Below are 23,652 nucleotides of genomic sequence, written 5' to 3'. Positions count from 1 at the left end.
TAAACAGTCTCACAAAAATGCAGACAACTAGACATTTAAAAAGAAATGACAAGGGAATTCTAAAAAGAATTCAGGAAACCCCCAAAACCAAGGACAGTCCAACAAGTCAGAATGACTATTTAAGGTACCTTGTCCATTTCTCCTACCCTGGCAGCCCCGTTTCCCTTCCAAAATGTCTGAATTTCCATTTTTTCTTTGGCAACAGATAGTTTCAGACAAATAGGTTCTAAGATTACCCATCGATGTTACAAATGACAATGAGAGTAAGTTCCTTCTTTTCATGGGGTAAATCCATATCGGTAAGATTAGTTTATTTTATTTCACTCCTGTCTTTCATCACACACTGTCCAAGGGAGTGAGAGAACCAGTTCTTCTTTCCCAGTTTGGGAAATATTTATATCCAAGGATGCTATTTATATCCAAGGATGCTTTTAGTGTCAAAGAATGAAAATGCTTGGAGGCCAGTTCTGGACTTTTCCTTGTTTAAACTGTTTGTGATAATGCCCATGTTCAAAATGCTGTCAATTTACAATATTAAACTTGCCTTCTTCATTCAGGTTTGCTGGTAACTCTAGATGTAAAAGATGTAAAAGAGGTTTATGATCACAACCCTATTCATTCAGACTTCAGATGTTTCTTAAGATTTTCTGTATCTGGATGACATTAACAGTTCTCTGCTTTACCCTTTGCACTATCCAGTGCATCAGGAATGTTCACAAAATGTCTACCTCCAGATGTAGCTCATTGCAGACTACAGGGTATCCACATTTTTCCATATTTAGATGACTTGCTTATCTTTGCACAGTCTTTTGAAAAGTCTCAGGAATCTCTCACTTGTGTGAGAGATCTCTTACCCAAGGTACGGTTCCAAGAGAACATTTAAAACTCTTTTTTGACTGCATCACACAGGATTGTGTTCCTGGTGTGTCAGACACCTCAGTTCAAAGAGTTATTCTATGACAGTAAACACAGAGACCTATATCTAGATAAGTTTTCCACTTGAACTTTGGTCTATGGGAGGGAATTCCTTAGGATTTTGGGACTTATGACATCTATGATTCTCATTATACCCTTGGCAAGACGACACCTAGAAAGATACAATGGTAACTGAAGTATTTTTGTCCCCACACCAACATCTTTTCAAATCCCAGTGCTGGGGTTTGTCAGAAGAGAAATCACTTGGTGGAGACAAATATTTCTATACCCTGGTCTCCTTTCCTCCATCCCTTCCTCCCTGTTCCAAAGTCAGTCCACACAGATGCATTGGACTTTGATTGTGGAGCAGTTTCAGAAAGGCTAAAAATGCTAACTGTGTGAGACACCAAGGATGGATGCAAGCACAGAAATATAAAAGAGATGTTTGCTCTGATCAAGGCACTCAACTCACTAAATCAGCTTTGGTACCCAGGACCTCTTCAAGTTGTTACAGAAAATACCTCTGTAATATGGCACATCAGTAAGTAAGGGGGAACCGGGATGTATCAACTTTACAAGCTAGCCATGTTAGCTTGGGGTATAACTTCACAACACAATCTCACCCTACAGGCATCCTACATTCAGACAGAGCAAAACTGTGTTGCAAACAAGCTGAGCAGGACAAGGACAGACCCACATGAACAGAAACTAGATCAGAGAGTCTTCAAGATTAGATCCATCTGTGGGGAGTTCCTCAAATAGTCCTGCCTGCTTCTTGTCTGAACAATCAGCTGTTAAGATTCTGTTTCAAGACTCCATGCAAGAAGGCCATGAAGACACATGCCTTTCTTTTCCTTAGACAGGAATGTTCCTGTATGTTTTTTCCACCTTTTCCACTGATATCCAGGGTACATCTGAAGATCCAGAAGGAATCTTTCCAAGATCATTGTGGTGATCCATCTAACCCTCACAACAGTGATTCGTCCTTCCCACTTGTTTTGGAAATAGTTTTGGAAATAATTAGGACAATTACCACATGCTTCCTCACAGAATGGATCTTCTCATACAAGATTATCAAACTTTAAATATACAAATACTTAAACCCTGTGCCAAAAATATATAGCACTGTTAAACACCTGCAATCTACCCTGTCAGAAAATAACCTTAAAAATAAAATAAAATGTTAAAATACCTTTAAAACAATTACATCGTTATATAAAAACCTCTGCAGCTGAATCTATATGTACCTATAATTTACTAGCTCTATATCTTAATGGTGGCATTATGGAAATAGAGTCATTTAGCCCAGGAGGAAACACAGCAGCAGCTCTGAGCTGCCAACAAAGTTCTTTGTTGTTTAATGTATTCTTCATATCACCCCCTCGGGGGTCCAAACTTATCTGGTCAATAATCGCAAAAGTAAATTTAATACATTTACTGTAATTACTAGAATGTTTAAACAAATACATTTGTTGGCAGCTCAAGGCTGCTGCTATGTTTCCTCCTTTGGTAAATTATTAGCTTATTTAGCTTAATTTGTTGATTGGCACAATTAGTGTCTGATGAGATGGTGTATTTAAGGGATGTTGTATTAGTGTGGTTTTGTATTCTGATGATGTCCCTGGTCTGTTTGGGATGAAAGTGCTCGATACTGTTTTAGAAATATTGTCTTGGACTGCTGTTATTTTATTAAAGTAAATATTTTTTTAACCATTGGGACCCTACATTTTCAGTGCATTTTTATTGTTGGTTATTTGTTTTTTTTTTCACCCACTGCACCGTATATTTTAATACAGCTTCAAGTAACACTATTGGTTGCAGAGAAATGAACATTTGTTTGAACTGTGAGGCAATAATTTCTTTTTTTTAAGACTTAAGAAGCATCCATTAGAAGTTAAGATTACAAACCCAAAAGAGTCCCATTTGAGGAAATGATTTGGAAGTGCAGACTTAGCTGGATTTGAAGAACCTCATATTCCATCATGTATACCTTAACTATCAAGTAAACACTAATATTTATTATAAAAGGATTATCTGAAGTACATCTATAACTCTTTGTCAGACTCTGAAATAATATTGCAGGCCTTCTACACATTTAGAAGTCAACTCTTGACCCAGCTGTTTTGGATTCATCCATAACCTGACACTGTATTGGTGTACATTGACCTGTAACCTAAATCCTCATGCTTATAAAGGTAAGTAGCACACTTTGATCCTCTGTGCTATCCATCCTAAAATGTTATTAATAATGAAGTGCTTACTTACCATTACTTATTGCCAGTATTGTTGCTGTGTAAGTTCCATTGACGACATAAGATGATTCACGATCAGGAAGCTTTGCAAGCTTGATTTCTGAAGTTTTTTCGTCAATGGTGAACCAGTTGTCTGGATCTGTTCCCTTTGCATATCTGAAAACGTTAAAGGATTTAAGAAACATATTTCAGAAAATATTTTTAAATAACTAAATGCATGTGACCATAAGTACATTGGTTTGAATGTCAAGCAAAGCTTGTCATCTATTTATCTTCTAGACTCTTAATTGACATAAACACATAGCTATATTTTTTCTCACCCATAAAATCAGTCAGAGAAATTCTTTATAAAAGGAGAAGTAGCTTATTCTGTAATGTAAACAGACAACATTTTGCCAACCTGTCCCTCTCTTTTTTTTTTTGTTGGTCTTGTTTGGTTTTATTAGCAAATTGCTTGACATGCTGTTAGCTTTAGAAGTTTTATGTCCCAAACACAGTGTCACCTCAAAGCAAGAGGTTTCCTGGATTGATTCTTGGTTGGGATGCCTTCTGAGTGGAGTCTGCATGTCCTGCCTGTGTTCACATGGGTTTCCATCAGGTACTCTGTCTTTTTTCGCATATTCCAAGGCATGCAGTAGGTGGATTGGGCACTCTAAATTGACTAGTCACTCGGCAATGTAAACCTTGGCTGTAGATGATTGTCACTGTTGAAGTTACACCTCAACCCTAAGTGCAAAAATGGGAAAAAAAGGATTGTGGATGGATGACACAGGGTCTTAATACAGTATAGAGGATGACTTGAAGACCAGACACAACCACCTTTGTGAAGCATATACAACAGTGAGCACTGTTACCACTCCCTTAAACACTTTTATATCTTAATTTGCTAGTTTATTTCTTTGTGAGAAGCATTTAAACTTTCTTTACTTGCACAAACACTAGAATTCATAAAGAATCTTATCATGGGTGCCAAGAGCTACGGCCAGAAATGGCTGTTTCTGTGATCAAGGAAACTGTGCTACAGAGACATGTTAGCTGCAATGAGTAAAGACCTCAAAATCAGCTAAATTACACATCTCTGAATTATGTGGTTTGACCACTAGTGCTAATCAAGAATTTCTTGTGGTAATCACCACAGGTGGCCCATGTAGCTTGTTGGTACAGGCACTTGTCTTATCCACCCCCCCCCACATACATGGAAACATTTAAACACACACACACAGATAAACACACACACACACACACACACACACACACACACACACACACACACACACACACACACACACACACACACACAGACTTCTCTACATACCTCTTACCTCTCACATAATTTACAGAACATCTCTGATGTACAACCTTATTGTTTCCCTGCTCTTCATAAGTCATGGATGATTATAGTCAGTCAATATTGCCAGACATTCGAGTTTCATTCTTCTTACTGTTCAGAAAATACATTGTGATGCTAGACCTCTAGCTTCATTAACTTTTTAAGTGACTCAGAGTAATGTTTAAGGTTTCCCCTCTAGTGTCATCAAGTGTTTGTTCTGGGTTGCCTGACAGTTTTCAGCATGGCCATTTTGAGATATGTCAGCCCCTTACAAGGACACACTCCATTCTTCTCAATAATGCCTGACTTTATAGAATGCTCCTGTTGTACCTGTCCTGCCCATTGCAAGCTACAGACCATTTCAGTTGGCCAGTAATGTCAGGCAATAGAAACTTACAGACTTTGTTGTTTAGAAAATAAACTGAACAAAAAAAAAGAAAATGTGTTAACTTAAAACTCATAGTGCTTTAATTAGATGATGGTTCAATGTTTTGATTACTAGTTTAACTAGATATCCAAATCCATTTTCAGAGAAAGCACAATTGCTGGATGAAGCATATTTTCTAAAACAAAACTGGCTACTAGAGCATGTTTCTGGTCTCATTATGTATGTGTTTGCTGTAATGGAATTTTTAGATGTGCAACAGTTTGAAAATTTAGCAGCACCGTTGCCACTCCTCTTTTCACTTTTTCGTTGATACTGATTTGTCACATATGCCATCATTTGTAAACTTTGGCACATATAACAGTGATAAAAAAAGTATGAATTTGTAATGAAAGAGATGCAAATTCATATTCAGAAGAGTGAAATCCTTGGACAGCACTTTGGTTAATACAAAAGCACTGCTTTTAAAGACAGGACTCAAACCAGTTGATGGGCAAAGGAATACCATTGTTAGATAGGTCAGGTAGAAACTGATTGCTTATTTTGCAAGTATGGTATAAAAAAAGTTTTCATCAGTATCATGGTTTTTAATATGTCACCTAATCACATGCAAAAGGAAATGGGTCAGATATTCAGCTGCATGTTTCTGTGCAGCTTTTTATGAGGGAAGACATTTAGGATGTTAAAAAACAGTGTCAGAACATTTGAGTATCATTATGACAAGGCTAGATGATGTCATTCTTATTATTTGCATTGTTTTTACTGCAGAATCAGTTTGCATGGCGCTTTGTCCATTTCTTTGATTAGATTTTTATGGCTACAATAAAATAGAGAGGATTTTTATTCACTAGATATGACAGGCCTCTGGTGTTGAATTTTTGGATGTAATTTCCACAGTTCATTCTGGCATATTGGCGTGGCAATGCATGTACCTTCCTGTTTACTGACCCCACTGGAAACCCCATCAAGATAGGCAAGTTCCATCCCAAAAGTGACTTGCAGCGTGATTCTTAGCTAGTGCTTTACCCATTGAATTATGTACTGATTGCTATTTAATGCTTCTAATTTGTTATGTATTGTCTTATGGAGAATAGTGTTGCATATCTAAGCAAGATCATCAGTATGCACTGTCAGACCCTCATTTAGTGTTCCACAAGATTCCAAGGGCAAGATCATCCTTTAGCAAATTTATTATGTCCCATACCTAACAGTAACAAGTTCCCTGTGTTATTTTAGGAAAGCCCCACTATGACTCAGTTAATGATTTTACATAGGATACTGGTCAGATCAAGCCTTGCTCTAAATATTCAGAACTCATAAAAGTGCATAATTATTTTCCACATCAAGCAGTGATTTGAAAAATAAATCAAGTGCTTGCCTTTCTCCATACTATTCACATCTGACCAGTTCATGGATTTCTACAGAAAAAAATAATCCCATTTATCTTTTCTGTTTGTATTAAGAATGTCATTTTTTTATTTCTTTGGAGCACACTGACTTTACCAACAATGCCCTTAAACTTGAGATTCATTGTTGTCCCTCTGTCATACCAAGCCTTGCTGTAAACTGGCATAACTCTTAAAAGTGCATAACTGTTTTCCGGATTAGTCTCTGCTTTGATTTTTCCTAGCGTGACTGCTCAGTTCTATGTTGCAGGTGATCATGTGACATAGCTGTAGGAAAAAAAAATCGGACAACTATTTAGCCAACTTAATGGTGTCTCGTATACTGGGAATGATATTGCCCATGTGATAAATGTGTCCCATCCCTTTTATCCCTCCTTTACTGTCCCAGGCTTCTGTCTTCTTCTTGTCAAATGGTAAAACATTTCAAAACTTTAATTCTAAAGTTCATTTGACATTTCTAGGCTCATTCAAATAACCTGTTGTAGTCACTGTCTAGTACCACTGCCTATCCATGTGTGTTCACACACATGCTTTACCTATAGGTTCATAGATAAGTACTAGGCTAGCTGCCCTTTTGAGCCATTTAAAGCCTTGCCAATTTCCATTTTTGTGCTTGAAATAACCAGTGCCATTTGGTTATAGATTGTCCATACCCATCCCATGGTCAATAATTATACCTTACCCTTGACGAGAATAACTGAGACCGTACCATAGATAATTTGAGGGACCAGTGCATGGGATAAAGCATTTAGGAGCTGCCTCTGTCCATTAGCACTGCAGGGAGCACTCCTGTGGTAAATTTTCTGTTTCTCATACACAGATGCAAGTTGCACTTGAACATGGAGAGGGATGAACTTTGTTTTATGTGGATGGGGTGACTGCCGCACAGCAACAATATCCTCTGCAAGATACACCTGTCCTTCCAAACCATTGTTGTGATGTTGCAGAAGAGGTTCAGATCCCTAGGCCACAGGACAAGTATTTCTGATGCCATTTGACTTGCTGATGTGCAGTATATCCATCAGTAATGGGTCACTTTTATGACAGACACAGGTCAATCTTAGGATACCGTGTATAGTAACAGGGCTCTGATCCAATCCATGTAGGATATAGTGTTTAGGCCCTATATTCCTTTAGTAAGGTATCTCTGTGTGTGCTCCAGCTTTTGCATGGGCCTGGACAGATGCCAAACAGGGCATTATATTCAATGACTGGCCTAATGAGGGCAAAGTAAAAGGGGGGGGCAATGACATACTAGATCAAGACACAATCACTTTGTTTATAAGCTGTGCAATACAGAAGGGCTTTCTTAGAACAATAGACTCATGCTGGTCAAAAGATAGGGCAATGTACATACAGGGTCTCAAATTCCAAACAGCTGGGTCAACTTTTAGGACCATATTGTTAATGTCATAGCTCCCTGGGATGGATTTTTTCCCAAATGATACAATAATGCATTTTTTGGCATTAGCTTCAGTCCATGATTTTAGCACCATTTATTTATTTGAAACATGTCTTCCTGCAGGATGGTTAAGTCATTTCATGAACTTGTTATGTTCATATGGGCTTCTCTACATTGTTACTCAACTGCAAGGTTCACTATGACAACATGAAATAGCATCAGTGCTAGCCTCTATATTTGTGGTACTGCATTCATTTCTGCTTTTGAATTTGGCTGCTTCCTCTAACAGTACTTTTTTTTCCTGTTCATTTACCATTACCAAACTAATGTCCATGTCTTGATTTCCCAATATGGTTTCCTAGCCAGTTGACCATGAAGCACTTACTTAAAGGTCTTGCTGAAAGAAAGAACAATGTCCAGTAATTTATTTCATGTTAACTTCTGCAGAGACCTAGTAATGATATTGGGCCTTTTATTTTTTCAGGTACAATCGTCCTAATCGGAACCATGATAATTTGAGACCCACAGTTCAATCACCACCAGAAGGTAAAAAATACTGTTTTATGTATTTGTTTCTTTTTTATTATTTTTTTGTATCTCATTAAGTCCACTGGGCACAAGTGACTCTTTTTAGGCCTGCAATCACTTTCTGAGTAATTGACTTGGTCAGCGTCATATGTTTGAAAATGGAGGCAGAAGTAATCAAACTCAAGACTACCAGATGAAGTTGATGAGCAGCAAAAAACCTGTTTTGGTGAACAACGAGCCACTGTCTTCAGCTTTTTTCTCAAAATACATAGTAGGCAGACTGTAGTTACTTAGGTCTTTCCTGAAGTCATTTCTGCATACCAGAATCATATGCAATGTGTTTCATTCCTCAGAGAAAATTATTCAACATCAGGCTTACAAAAGAAGATATACTTTACTGTAAATAATTTTTCTACCAGCTTCTTTATGATCCTAATATATATATATATCTCTAAAGCTTTTGACATGGTCCCACACAAACAACTCATCTCTCTTCTCAATAACCTATCCTTCTCTCAACCAGTCATTAACTGGGTTCAGAGTTACCTATCTGACCGCCAACAAGTATTTGTTTGGCAGGACAACCTATCCCCCCAACTACCAGTCTCCATAGGAGTTCCCCAAGGGTCCATCCTGGGACCCCTACTCTTCTCTATTTTCACCAATAATCTAGCCTCAGCCACAACACATGGCACACTCATACAATACGCAGATGACTCAGCCATCATCTGCACAGCCCACTCCCTACTAGAACTGCAAAAAGTCACACAGGAAGCATTTTCTTCTATTGAAACTTGGTTATCTGATGCCCAACTAATACTCAACCCAAACAAAACAAAATTACTAATCTTCCAACCAACCAAACTTACCCTAAACAGGTCTCACTTTAACATCACAGCAAAAGACAACACCACCATCCATCCTACAGAACACACCAAATTACTAGTTGTAGAAATAGACAATAAACTGAACTTTGACATTCACATTTCCATGACCATTAAAAAAAGTGCACAAAAACTAGGAGCATTATATAGAAATCAGCAACTACTTACCAAAGCAGGTAAAATTTCAGTAGCAAATTCTCATCTTATCTCTATCCTACTCTATGCCTCTCCAATATTTACTAACCTTAGACAATACGATCTAAATAAGTTCGAAACCTGCTACAGCAAAATCACCAAATTCACCACAGGGGCTTCCTACCGTACTCCCCACTGTCTCTCACTAGCAGAACTGGGCTGGCTAGAGCTCCCCCACCTCCTTCAGTGGTACCAACTCACACTCACCCACAAACTAATAAACCAACCACTAAAAGTCCCATCCCTCCAGAATCTACTCCAACCCTACATAACCAAGAGACCACTAAGATCCAGCCACAAAAACCTCCTACAGGTCAAAAGAGCCATTAACTCTGCTGGAGAAGCATTATTCTCCTGCACTATAGCCAAACTCTGGAACTCCCTCCCATCCTCAATTACCTCTGTAACTTCTTGCACCCACTTTAAATTCTTACTAAAATCACACTTCAAAACTTGCCAGATATGCCCTTGCAACCCCCCACTCTAATACCATTCACTCCCCCCACCCACTACCTCTCTTGGCCCCCTATCAACAACCTACTCTTAGCAAGCTTGGCTACTCATGTTCCCAGCTACCTACCACATAATACTAACTTCTTGTAGCAACAACTGTTAATGGCTGTTATGTACCTCAAAAACAGTTTGTATCAATTGTTCTCTGATGAATCTCAACTACATTTTAACCATGTTTAGTATATGTCACCATATTTTAAAATTGCACTATGCTCTACAGCTGTTTTACATCTGCTTTCTTCTTGTCTTGCATCCTTAACTGGACTAATGTCTATATTTAAAATGCTATTTTTTTAACTGTATAATGCAAATAATACTTAATGTGGAGCTTTTCTCCCCGGGCCTCCACTGAAAACAGACCTGTGTCCAGTCGGACTCTCCCGGTCCACAAATGTAAATAAATAAATAAATAATAAATAAATAAATAAATAAATCTCCTTCAGGCCACATATCTTGTCCTGGTTTAGTGTCATTAAACCTTTTATGAACGTCTCCTTCAAAAAAAGTATTTTCTTCTGCCTTTTCCCATAGTGACCAACTTACCTCATTGTTTACCATCTCTTGTGTCTTCTGTGGAAACAATAAAAAACATTATTTTTGTAATGTCTCTGCCACATCCTTGGCAGTCTAAATCACCAGCTACTCTACTTATAAAGGATAGGTTCATGTATGTGTATATGGGGTGGGGGGTGAGGCAGATAATTTCCATGATTTTTGTTTTTATTCATACATCTGATAAATACTTTACCAGATTTTTTGGTTCCACTTGCTAGTCCATTTATTCTGCTAGTTTTAGCCATTCACCTTCTGTGTACTCCATGATTATTTTTATTATTTTGTCCACACTTCCATGGCTCCTTCTTTTGTAAACCATAATGACTTCTATTATTCCTGCTTATTTTTTGTTAACACCATTAGTAAATAGCTCCAAAAATCCTTTTGTGTCACTGTTCAAATCAACCCTGGCCATATGTCAATCTTTTCTTCTAACAAACCTGTTTCTTCCACTCTATTTCATGTCTTTCCAATCTATTTCTTTGAAATCCAAAATTCTGCTTCATGAACTGAAGCTATACTATTACATAACCGAGAGGCGATTCCACCATCATCTTGCATATATCCGTACTGGAAAATGGGGAGAAAGCTCAAATTGCTAAAATCCCCCCAAAGCCCCCATCAATACCATTCTCATACACCTCTTAATCATCTCTTCCAGGGGTCTGTTTAGCATGAATTTTAGACTTGACTGTCTGGCATAAGATATATGTTGATCAGCATACATCTGGCATGCTGAACTCTCTTTTAAGTATTACAGCCTTTTTTCTTCACTTGAAGTAAGTTGAAGACACTTATTCACCAACCTGATCCTTGTTCCTTTCTTTAAGTAACTGCACATGGGCAGTAGACTTGTTAGCAGTGTTTGCATTTGTTTCCATCTGACTAAAGTACATTCCTAGATTTCTGCTCTCCATTAGTACATTTTTACACTGTCACACTCTATATTGTCTTGTACACAAAGTGATCACTGCATCTTTCCAGTTAATGCATTTCTTCGTATACTGTCTGCTCAGTGATCACTGGGCCTAAGCTTCCCAAACTGCTTCTTACACTTCTGCAAAGACATCAAGGCTCAGTTATTCTTACAGCAGGGTATGAAGGAAATAATCTTGTTCATTAAAATATTAACTTTGAGTATTACACGTTGTTCCCCCAGCCCCTAGGTCCTTCTTAACCTTAAGTATTGCACATTCTACCCCCAGCCTCAAAGGCCTTCTTAACCTTGAGTATTGTACATTATACTCCAGCCCCTAGGTCCTTCTTAACATTGAATATTACACATTGTACACCCAGTGCCTAGGTCCTTCTTAACCTTGAGTATTACACGTAGAATCCCCAGCCCCTAGGTCCTTCTTATGCCCTGGCCTCCTACATTTCCAGCAGATGGTGTTACAGAAATCCTCCTATCTTAGCAACTCCTTCAGTGTACCTATGTTAATATAACCTTGAAAGAGACACAATTCAACAGTTTGTCTTTCTGCATCCTATTCTTGTCAACATGTTAGTAAAATCTGCCTATGTCCTTTCAATCAGCCACCATCCGTAGAACCTCATATTCAATCCCCAGACCTAGAGCTCATAATGTTTAATTTTACTGTTTTGTATCTTGCTTGTACATGGGAGCAGTGAGGGCAAAAGGGAGGATATTATCTTCACTCGTCTCTCAGACTTCTGTCTCTGCTTGCAGTACAATACGTCAGAGAACAATGTAAGATCCAGACAGATGGGATGCTGAAACAAGGGACATTCTGACTTATTTTGACCAGTTTCTTCATTTTAATGTAATATGGAGGTGGGTTATGTTGTTTCCCCTTCTATATGCTTTTTCTAAGCCTACCAACTTGATAGCCATTGCACTTGACCTGTTGTAGTCTCTCACTCCACCCCCATCCCACCCTCATGGAGAAGAGTTGCATAATTGGAAAATGGAGCCATTAAACTACAGGAAGCAAGTCTCTTTCCCTGTCAGCTGTCACTCTTCCTTTTAAATGTGACATTCAGTGTTATCACTGTGGGACCATTTTACCAATTCCACATGCGTGCCACATATTCACTTTTGTCACTTTACCCTCTCAACAGAACCTACCAGCAGGACATACAGAACCTCCTTCCATCCTATGAAGAGATGAGACCAGAACCCCATATGCTCAGTCTCTCCCATACAGCTTGTCCTGGAGGCAGTTAATGTTTATCTGACAAAGCACAGTGGTTATAGCTCATACCCATTCACATGGGTTAAATTCTTTGTCAGTAAAAGCAGAAGCTGTCCTATCTTTATTCGACTGTTAGATTCCCAAATGTTAAGCTTTGTAAATATAATCTGCAGTGCTTGGACATTTTATATATTTTAGCTATAAAAACTTTTTTTGTATACCAGATAAAGCAGAGATCATTGTGCCACTCAAATTGTCTCTGTCATTACAGAATAATGACAAAAAAAGAGTTCTCAGACAACAACTGTCAGATTAAGAGGCATGAAAAATGGTAACTACATAATTAAATACTGAGTTGCCGAGGAGTTCAACTATACTGCTGTTGATCTACATTTAGTTATTGGTCCACATTCTGAAAGACAAAAAAAAAAAAAAAGCTGGAAGCTGTTTAGTCTAGTAGGAAGGCAAGTGACAGAGAAACAGACATTTGGTAAACTCAACATATATAGAACTAAATATGTGAAAATGTGAACCATAACCATCCAGAGAAAAATAATGGTATTAAAAAGAATGAAACAGGAGATTTCAGTTTTACTTCTCTGTTTTCCCAAGTTGCTTTGGCAATACAGTCACACTACCTTTTCTTGTATAAAATGCTTAAACCAGAAGCTGACTGCATTACCAGAACTATTCCATTCCTTACAAACATTTGCTATTTGTTTTCTAATAATTTGTGCATTTAATAATCTTTTCTCTTACGTGACTTTTTCAGAAGGTTTTCCAGTGTCGCCATCTATAGCTGGGTATTTTCCAATTGGCATGCCTATATACACTTTTTTACTTCCAGTACCAAATCCACCTCCAGATCCAAAGCCAAGTCCAGTACCACCAGCACTTCCTTCTGCACCTCCTCCTCCTGCACCTCCTCCTCCTGCTCCTCCTGCTGCTCCTCCTGCTCCTCCTCCTGCTCCTCCTCCTGCTGCTTCTCCTCCAGCCTCACTAATTGAGAATGTTTTTATCCCTGGTTTGAATGAAGCTCCATCAACTTTATTGTTTACATTAATTTTTACAGGAATTGGAATTGCCTGGAATTTTGAAGCGACAGAGGAATGAAATGCTGCCTTATTGGTTACAACAACACCAAGATTAAGTGATTGTAAAGTCTCATAGTCGAGTTCCTAGAAGAAGCAAGAAAACAAAAGTGGTTACTGCAATTAGAATACAAAGTAAAATAATTTATTTATCAGTTATGTATATCTGTTAACCAGAAAGGTGCAGATGAAATTTATCATTTCAATAAAGTCTTGTAAAGAATGATTTCCAGTCATCAGACAACAGAGAAAAATAGCAATATTCAATACAATATAAACAGCTTTAACACGTTGTAAGGTTCAACAACATGTTTTTCATATTATCACTGCTGTAGTAGGCTTAACTATATGGGATATAGCCTATATTGCTAAGGCTACTGCAGCAGTGATCATTAGAAAATCTACTGTTATGATAAGTGCAAATTACACAACTGTACTTTAACAAACTTTAAAAGGCTGTAACATTAACAATTAGAAGATTCTTATCTGTTCAACCTTGTAAAAGTTAAAAATCAGAAACAGCAAAAGGACAAAACAGCAACAACTAAAAAATGTGTCAAAATGTCTCAGCCTTTTATTATGCTGAAGCTCAGAAAATTAATATATGATGGATTTTTAGATAGTGGGACTAGGTAATCCGAAGAAGATCTGTAGAACTGAAAGTTGCTAAAACTGTGTGTCATCAAGTGACACCACCATCAATACAGGTCCTCTTCTTCTGTAAGACTTCTTTAATGATGTACATTTCAGGGTGTGATCTAGTTTATTCCACAGTTTGCCTACAGCTGTGGCGAATATAATGGCACCAAATACATATCTTGATTTGCGGAAGCTCACAAGCTGCCAGACTAAGTGCTTCTGATTAAGTAAGATGATGAGAATGATCAGCGATGAGCTTTATTACAACTGTAAGCAAACCTGCAAATTTAAAGGCGTGATGAGTACAAAACAGATGGATGATAACCCCCATTTTTTTTTTCTAAAAGGAACAGACTGACCTTGTACGCATTCCATTTTTACACTGATTTTGCTAGTAACATTTTAGGTGGTCACCCCGATTATAAGTAACTATCAAGGACAATACCAGAGGGTTGATGGAGGAAACTTTGGTGAGTGTGGAGTCAGAAAAAGTGCTGATCAACATGGGGTTGTTAAGATCTATGGAGAAAAAAAAAGAACTGGCACAATGATTGGTTCTGGGATTAGCGATGGACATTTTGAAATAAAATAATACTCTGTTTTTTCTTTTTTTTTTTTCTTTTCTTTTCTCTCTGCATTTAAATGTCAGTCCATGTTTCTCAACCAATATTGCAAGGGGTAGAATCAATTTGATAGTTTAGACTTTACAAGTTCTAGAGCAAAGTCAGCTAGAGAAACTATGACATTGTCTGTGTGCTGGATTAATTTCCATCCTCCACAACCACTGTCAGATGCAATTACATAAATTGTAAATAATAGCAAACCTAGTACGGAACCATGTAGAACACATACGTTTTAATGGGAGGAGGGAAGAAAGTGGGCTATTTCATCTAATACCCTGAATTTATTCTGACAAGTGGCCATGGATCCATATTTTTACACTAAGCATGCAAACTAACTTTTTAAACATCTTTATTACATGAATTTTCTTTTAAAAAATGACACAGGTACTTATACACTAATAGCAGAAAAAACATATTATTTCCTTTATAACTGCATGAAGCCTAGACCATTTCTTTTTAATAATTTTAATTCATTCTGACATTACAAAAATTGCTCAAATCCTACCTTCCTATAAATGTTAACCCTCCTCCTGAACACTATTCTGCTTGTATTTTTCCCACAAATTCTTTTTTTTGTTTGTAATTGGCTTCTTCTCTTTTCTAATGGTCTAACTTCCAGTTCTTTTTATCTCATCTTCACAATAGTTAGTACTTCAGTTACATTTGGTTAAGATTTTATTTTTTCTTTTCTAGTAATTGTCTGTTTCAGCCAACAGAAATTAACTTAGCAAGGCCATATTAGGCCTGCGCAGTTTAGATCCTATACGTCATCTCAAAAGAATCATTGCCTTAGTTACATCCATTTGCTCCCCCAATATTTTTGACAAAGGATTGCATATGATTTTTTAAATTCTGCCAGTAAATCACAGTCCCAATTACCTCTTTCTGGATCTATATTATAACCGTGAAAGCCCGTTTCAGTGAATATGTAAACGTTGACACATATTGCGTGAACTGCAAATACACCAAACATCCTAAACAGTGAAATTCAAAATCTCGAACGGCATAGTTGGCCAACCCCACAGCTTGCTACATACTCCCCACCCAAACAAAATAAATAAACCACATACATACACTAACCGAAACCCTACTTCTAACCCTACACTAAACCTTACATACATTACTGTCTATGCACTTACCTTAACCTGCACCCTAACCCTAAGGTCTGTAACTATTGCACACTTACCTTACGAATATATACCACAGAAGGGCCAACTATGCCAATTTGAGATTTTGAATTTCGTGGTTTAGGGCATTCGGTGTATTCGCAGTTCGCACAATATATATTGACTTTTACGTATGCGCTGAAATGGGCTTTCGCGGTTATAATATAGACCCCCCCCTCTTTCTTTTCCATCATGTATCCAGCATTTGCTGTCTACCATGAGGAAAAATTCTCTGAAGTCAGCACAGGGTATAAAATAACCATGCAAACACTTCCAAGCAAAAATCCTAAACCTTATGGACTTTGTTGCATACCTGGTAGCTGTACAGATATCCTCCCATTGTTCCTTGTTAACCACATTTCCTTTCTCTATTCCCATTTTTTCTAACTTCTGATTGAGTCTTATAGTTACAATGCAAATATTTTATATGCCTACTAATTATCCCTTATTAATAACAACTTCTGCTCTTGACTCACTACTGAAACTGGTCTTTCATTTAGCAATCCCTTCTTCCTTTTGCTTTGCCCATATTCTGTTAACAATTCCTGGTAGTGAAGATAGAGTCCAACATGAAGTCTAAACTTCTGTTTATCCTCATCCCATTATATTACCCTCTTCTCTCTAGTTATTTGCTCCCAAATCCTTAGTTTCTTTGCTAATTTTCTCTAGTAAATTCCAGACCCTGTTGCCAATATTTTATGTCCCTTCTTGCAGCCATCCCTATTGGTAAAATCTCCTTTATTCATTCCAGTGTTGGTTTTGTTCCTAGAATACTTTTTATCATACTGGTTATGGTTGTTGTTATTCTACTTAAGTACTTATGTCCAAAATTCTACTCACATCTCTGTTTTCATCATCATCCCCTTCGCCTATGACTTATCTTCTGCTTGTGTCATTGTATAGCTGTAAAAAATCCCATCAGATCAGCCTTGTTTTATAGGGAGAATCAGCTTATCCCCCTGAACCTTTGCCCACCCCCCCAAGCAAATTCCTTCAACTCTTTATTAATCATGGCCCACAGTTTCTCCTCTGACTGATAAAATATTCCTGACCCAGAGATAAAACTAAAGGGATTAAAACCTTTTTCACTGATTTTATCTATCTATATTCATAATCAAGAGCTCAAAGTTTCTCAATTTTTGTATTATCTTTTTAGTCTCTTACCACATATCCTTAGCTGCCATATTAGAATCATTTTTAATCCATACTCCTAAATACTTCATCAATCACATTCCTATAAATATGCATTTTGCTGAACCAGTTTATGCGTGAGTACATAGTTTGCTGCTATAGCCTTTGCTGTGTCTTCATTTATTTCTTATACTGAAAAGACTTGAAGCTGTATCAAAATTTTATACAACATGGTGATATCCTTTTCTGGATTTATTTTCTGCAAGATAATACAATCTATGAATAAAGCTAACTTTTCTTCATTACCATACTAGTTATATCCTTGACATTGTGAGTCCCTTATTTTACTTGCCAATGACTCTAAATATAAAACAAATGAATGGGGAGAGAGGAAATTGTCTTGTTCCTTTTTTCAAACACAGATTCATGTAGAGCACTCCTTTGACACAAAACAATGCTTTGAGGAGTTCTAAAAGCATTTGATGACAAATTGCATCAAAGCACTTGGAAAGGTAAAGAAATATTCTGCTGACTAGTTAATAAATCTCACTGGCTAAAATCATCCAAGTCCAAGAGAACATTGTGTGAGCCATGTTTGGACCTAAAGCATGATGGGTATTTGGGATTACATGATGGTTAATAAAGTAATCAAGAAGTTGCTTGAGTATGCATTTGCCATAATTTAGATAGTGGGGAAAAAGGTTCCAGAAGTATTTTCTTCCAGAGTATTAAGAGTCAGCTGTTGAAATGGTTCTGCTGGTAATAGCATTAACAACCATGAGGAATTTAGGTGGATGGCATGCAGAGATGAAGAAGTTAAAGGCTGGGTGTGAAGCAGTAAGTCCATGATTAAGAATAATGAAGGCAAACTGAAGATAATTTGACTGCATGTAGCTTGCATTTATATATAACAAGTAACCAAAGGGTTGACTTGAGCAGCAAGTGTATGAACCTGATGCAGAGGTTTGACATCACTGTAATTTTTTTTCTTCATGGCTATTTTCACACGGGACTGACTGTTGTACACAGATAGTACCTAGCTTAGGATGGGGAGGTTGGTGAGGGAGAAAAATGCATTTAGTTTAAACCATGCAAGCTTCTACACAAATGCATTGATGACATAGTGGATCATTGCTGCATCATGCTGAAGACAAGCCTATTAAAAGGAAAAACAGAGTAGTAGGAAAAGTTAACAAAAGTGTAAGTACAGAACTACAGGATGAAGATATTTAAACCACTTAAAAAATGGAAGATGCCTGCTTTAGAAAGAGATCACAAAATACATTTTAATCTCACAATAACCATTACATGGAAGCAGTGCAACACTTAGAAAAGCTGCAAAAATCAAGGAAAAGTTAGATTTTGTATACAAAAATCATGAGGTAAAACAGACAAACACATACCTTTTTTAAACTGACAGTATGACACATAAACAAGTATGAAATATCATGAAAATGTCCTTATTCTTCAGGATAAAGCAGTGACCACAAGAGTTTGTTTCATATGGCTGAAAATGTTTATCAGACTGCAAATTCTTCATCCAGGCTTTACTGTAAATGTATGACAATGCATGCGGTTTGCTTGTTTAAAAAGTACATTTTCTTGCCCCCAGCAAATCAAGAGACAAAAAGAAAGGCCAAAAGCATCTTGACAAAAACAATAACCCACCCAGCACGCAATCCTATGGCCAAAAGATATCAACGCTATCAACAGCCCAAACCAACCCATCAGAACTATAGTAAAAACAAGGGAGGAAAACGCTACCACCTCAGTCTGCACAGCAATGTGATGCCGAATGTCCTAAAAAGACAATAAGAACAACAAAAACCAGCAAAACTACCAACCACCCTTGCACTAACTATATACACAATATATGCAATATCCACAACATCGTGAGGGATGGCAAAACAAAAACCAATTAGGATTCCCGGGAAGGTGCAGAGGATTGCAGGGAGGTGCAAAACCATCCAGCATGTTGAGGTGATTTGCAGGGGTGGTAGGTACAGTTAGTTTTAGACACAAACTGAGTCCCCAAAAGCCAAACGTAAGAATCCCAAAGCCCCATTAAAAAGCTGTAGAAGTGGTATGTAGCCCAGAGTGCAATGAGCCCCTGTAGCTGCAGTGCAAACCTTATCTTGATGGGAATAAAAGAAAGCAAAACAAACCCAATCTAGTGGAAATACTGAAAATTTGTTAGTTTTCCACCCCATGATTGCCCACAAATGAAAAAGATAAAAACTGAGACATAGAGACCCTTTAGTTTGAATCAAATAATATTGATGACTGCCTGTGTAAATGATGAAATAAAAGAAAAGCAAATAAAACATTTTTGATCCACTTAGAAAAAGTTAATTTTGGAAGCATTTTAAATAAACCACACCCAAAGCAAAACCTTTTTTCCTTTGCTGAGACTGAACCTTTAAATACGATTCCCAAATATAAAGATTGCAAAAGTGTAAGAAAGGCTCAGCAAATCTTTTCCCTTTATTTTGGGAAACCCTTCTCGTAGGCTGTCCTTATGAAGAAAAAGAGCCACTCATTGGCCAAAATAGTAACTGCAGAAGGAAGGAAGGACAAAGACGCAATAGTAACAAAAGCACACAAAAAATTGAGAAAGGCTCAAACCGGGCAGCTCAACAGGGTCCAATAGAGGCAGAGGTAATACAACAAAAACACAAAATCCATGTCAAGCAGGAGTAGGAGCTCGGGTAGTCAGCAGAAATTGCTGCAACATGAACCTTAATACAAGAGAAGGACAAAAAAGGTATCAGTAACTCAGTAAGATAAGTCTTATATTCTTTGCCCCTAAATAGAAATTAGAAAAACAAAGGATGAGAGTACAATTAAGTAATTGAAAATTAGTGAGCAATTGCATGAACCTGAAAAAAATAGAAAGCTTGCTCCAAAATAAAATAGTTACTTCAACTCTCTATGAACCTCCAGGCTTTAAACCTTAAAAACTAGGCTTTCAGGCTGTTAGATGTAGAATGAAAATGATCTCTTCCATTTATTCATGTGACTCCTTTCCTGGTGTGTACTGAAAAGACAAAAAGGCCAAAATAACATTCAAAATTCTCAGTAAGGAATCTCCAGGCTTAAAGACCAATAGGCTGCTATTAAGGATGTAATTGGCTGAGCTGTGACTGTTCTCCTGAGACAGCAGGTGGGATCACAGGTGGTGGAAAGGCAAAGGCCATGGAAACCCCGCTTCAATGGGAAAGAGTGTCGGACTTCAAGTGCTGTTGGGGGGAAACTTATTGTTGGAAACTTTGCTTGCTGACTCTGGAGTCTGGAAGAATGAAGAGGGCAGTCACTGGAGTTCCCCATAACAACATTGCAACTTGCAAATAACAGAGCAATCCAATTTCCACCTGTGGGGAAGCATTTTTGTCTATGTCTTTGGATCCACTAACACAGCTAGAAGTTTGCCCGACCTGAAGTCAGCTCGAAGATTCAGCTGTAAACTGAGAGCAGCTCACCACATCCAATTTCTTGTCTGCATAGAGGATACTGTGGGCTCCCCCTTGCTTGTTGATGTACCACATGACAGTTGCAAAGTCCCAATGTCCCTCAGCCACAAACTGAAGCGAAAGAACCTTGATTTGCTTGAGAGCTAACTCGGAGGAATGTGTTGTCCTCTGCATAGAGGATACCTGATATGGAAGTTTCTTGTTGCCAAGTTAAACATGTGGACCCTCCCCAAGCTTAAGGCTCCCACATGCCCTGTTGTGAGTATCTCCTGAAAAAGCCTGCAATTGGATGTTGTATGAACCTGACCAGGCCACTTGGTCTGTTGACATCACTCTCCATTTAGATGATGTATAGACTTTCTTCTGGTAGAAGCTCCCTTTTCTTTGGAGTGGTCCTTCCATACACGACATATCTCCCATTGTGCAAACCTCGTTATTCTTTTGGAGTCCCTTGTTTTGGGCGCATTCAGCACCCAACCACAAAAAGTCCATGAAATCAAAGGCTTGAAGTCCATTTGCTTGCAGTCATTCTAAGTATGGAGAGGTCCAACCATTTTATAGAGAAAGGGTAGCCTTTGAAGATGCTGTAGCCTCTGGGGTCAAGGGATGCTGGTGGTACAAGAGAACTGAGACCCAACTGATTGAAGTCTTTGTTTCTGATCAGCTGTTTGTATGCTCACTCCCCATGAAGTCAGATGTCCTGGCACAGTCTTGTAATGGGTCAAATGATTGCTTTCGGATGTTGCATTCATCTCAATCACCCAATGTCATCATGTCCTGGCTATCACATCTAGATCAAAGAATCTTAGTGTACAGAATACCCAGAATCTCTTGGAACTTTGATAGATCCTCGTAAATAGGCAAAAAAGAGATGAAATTCTGGGCCAGATGAAAGCAATCTTCCAGCAAGCTAGAGATGTATGTAGAAAGCCTGAAGAAAAGCATCATTGGAAAAAAGCCAATTCGTGAGCACTGATAGCACAGGCATCTCTTCCTGTACTGAGCCTGAAGACTTGATAATGTAAACATCCAGTGAAGGTTCGATGGAGATCCCGCAACAAATTCCAAGGAACATGTCAAGCAGTTGTCCCCGTGTCTTGGTTCATTCCAGATATGTGGGATAAACCAGCAGAGCAGGATGGTAAATCCAAAATCCATCTTGATTGGTAGCAGAGAATTTGTACTTGGAGCCTCTGGAGAATAAACCCCAAGGTCACTTCTGTAGAGGAAGAAGAGTAAAGTATTTGAAAAAGAAGAGAGGGCCCTGTCAAGGCCCCTATTTGATGCCCAATTGGGAGTTTCAAGGAATGTCAATTTCCCTTAAGGTCTGAAAGGTACTGATCAAAAACTTGTAACCCCATCTTAGAAGGATCTGGCAGCTGAAAAAGAAAGGTCATTTCCCCTGTCTTGAAGATCCAGGGGGCCCCAGGCTCACCTGGCGAGACTGTGCAGGTGAACTCCCCGTAGGGAGAATCACCTGCTGCTGCCCCCAAGGACTGGCCTACAGATCTATCGCCTAGAGTGAGACTGAACTCCTCCTGCTATCCACCCTCAGCCCCCACGTTCCTACTCTCTAGAGACGCCTAGATCTAAAAATTGCACCACCCTTAGCCACCTTGGAGCCGGCCTTCTCCCTAAAGCTGAACTGACATCACAAATGTTCTGAAAAACAAAACATACCTAACACTGTGTGGGGAGCATTCAAAGTTCTTGAGGTCAACAAAACAAAACACCCTCAGAATCAGACTGGAAGAAAATCAACTGAACCAGTGGCAGTCACCCAGAGCGAGGCCTGTAAGATCTGAACGCCATCACAAGACTTGGACCAGGCCTGCCCCTGTCCCGGGCTCGGTCAAAGCCACTGTACCCAATTGTTAACAATGCCTGCTCAGAAACATAGACATGCACCTTTATTGTACCACAAAGCCCGCCAGCCTTCTTAATCTACCTTAGATTTCAATTGAGAAAGAAGATAGTTTTAGTATATGAAATATGTGAAACTGGCAATTCAATTCCTCTTGGCAAGTAAGGGCTTCTTCTAGAAGTATTTAAGCTCAGGGCCTCTTTTTCCTGGCCTCTTTATCTTTTTTTGTCCAGAGACACATTTTTATGAAGATACACCCTGAGCTCCTATCAGTCCACAGCTCCTAGGACCCTTAATAGGAGATATTTACAGAGCCTCAGGCACCCAGGTCCACCTATCCGGGTTTAACAGACCTCTGAGACAACATCCAGAACAGGTGATCAAGCCCCTGCTGCAGCCTCCTCAAACACATGCCAACAGTGGCAAGAACAGGCCAGGCCTATGCTGGGTAAAAGCAAGTAAGTTAAAGCCTTTTTCTGAACTGTGAGAAAATCTGACCTTCCCCACTAAAAAAGACTTGAAATGGAAATGAGAGTCTCAGAAAAAAGAATCATCAGAATCAGGAGAAGCAAAAGGAGTAAGCATGAGAATCAGAAGCCAAGAATAAGGAGAGTACTGACTCCTGCAGAAAACTTCCAAACTCCCTCCGCCTGCCCAAACTCCAAAACTCCCACTCAACCTCTATAATTTTATCTAAAATACAAGTAACTGCTAAGAAAAGTTCTTCTGCTGTAAGGCTCTGCCATTGAGGCACAGCTTCTCCAAGAACTAGGGCCTCTGGCCTACCTCTGGGAGAAGCCTTGGAAAAGGAGGAGCACCTCCTGGGAAGGAGAGGGAGGAGGGTAAGGTAGGAAGCCCCTTCAGCCTGACCTGCCTCCCCTGACCTGAAGCCCCTGCCTATCATACCCTCCCCCCTGCAATATCAAAGTTCCCCAATCCTCCCCCTCCCAGGAACCACCGTTCCAGACCGGAAGAACCACGGCGTCGCACGGACGACTCTTCTGCCTGTTGGTTCTCTGCTTTTTCTTTTTTGCTTTTCTTCGAAGCGGGGGCCGGAGCATCCGACGCCGGCGCATCACCGTAACCGCCTCAAGACCAACCTCAATACACCCTTCCTTAACCTTTGTAATTGCTTATTGAATTGAGC

General features: G+C 38.7%; 1 protein-coding gene across 1 annotated transcript in view; it reads right to left on the bottom strand.

Annotated features, from left to right (window-relative positions):
• The window catches only part of LOC122796734 (desmoglein-2-like), a 273,226-nt gene that overhangs the window by 94,095 nt on the left and 155,479 nt on the right, over positions 1–23,652 (bottom strand). The window contains exons 9-10 of the mRNA XM_044065443.1: positions 13,281–13,699; positions 3,181–3,323 (exon numbers count right to left, since the gene is read on the bottom strand). Coding sequence (XP_043921378.1) covers positions 3,181–3,323; positions 13,281–13,699 — 562 coding nt within the window. The remainder of the gene's footprint in view (positions 1–3,180; positions 3,324–13,280; positions 13,700–23,652) is intronic.

This window comes from Protopterus annectens, chromosome 3.part0, assembly GCF_019279795.1.
Source record: "Protopterus annectens isolate FY-2018-M chromosome 3.part0, PAN1.0, whole genome shotgun sequence".
Taxonomy (NCBI): Eukaryota; Metazoa; Chordata; order Ceratodontiformes; family Protopteridae; genus Protopterus; species Protopterus annectens.
Note: the sequence above shows the minus strand (reverse complement) of the source record. Positions and strands in the feature narration are given on the sequence as shown.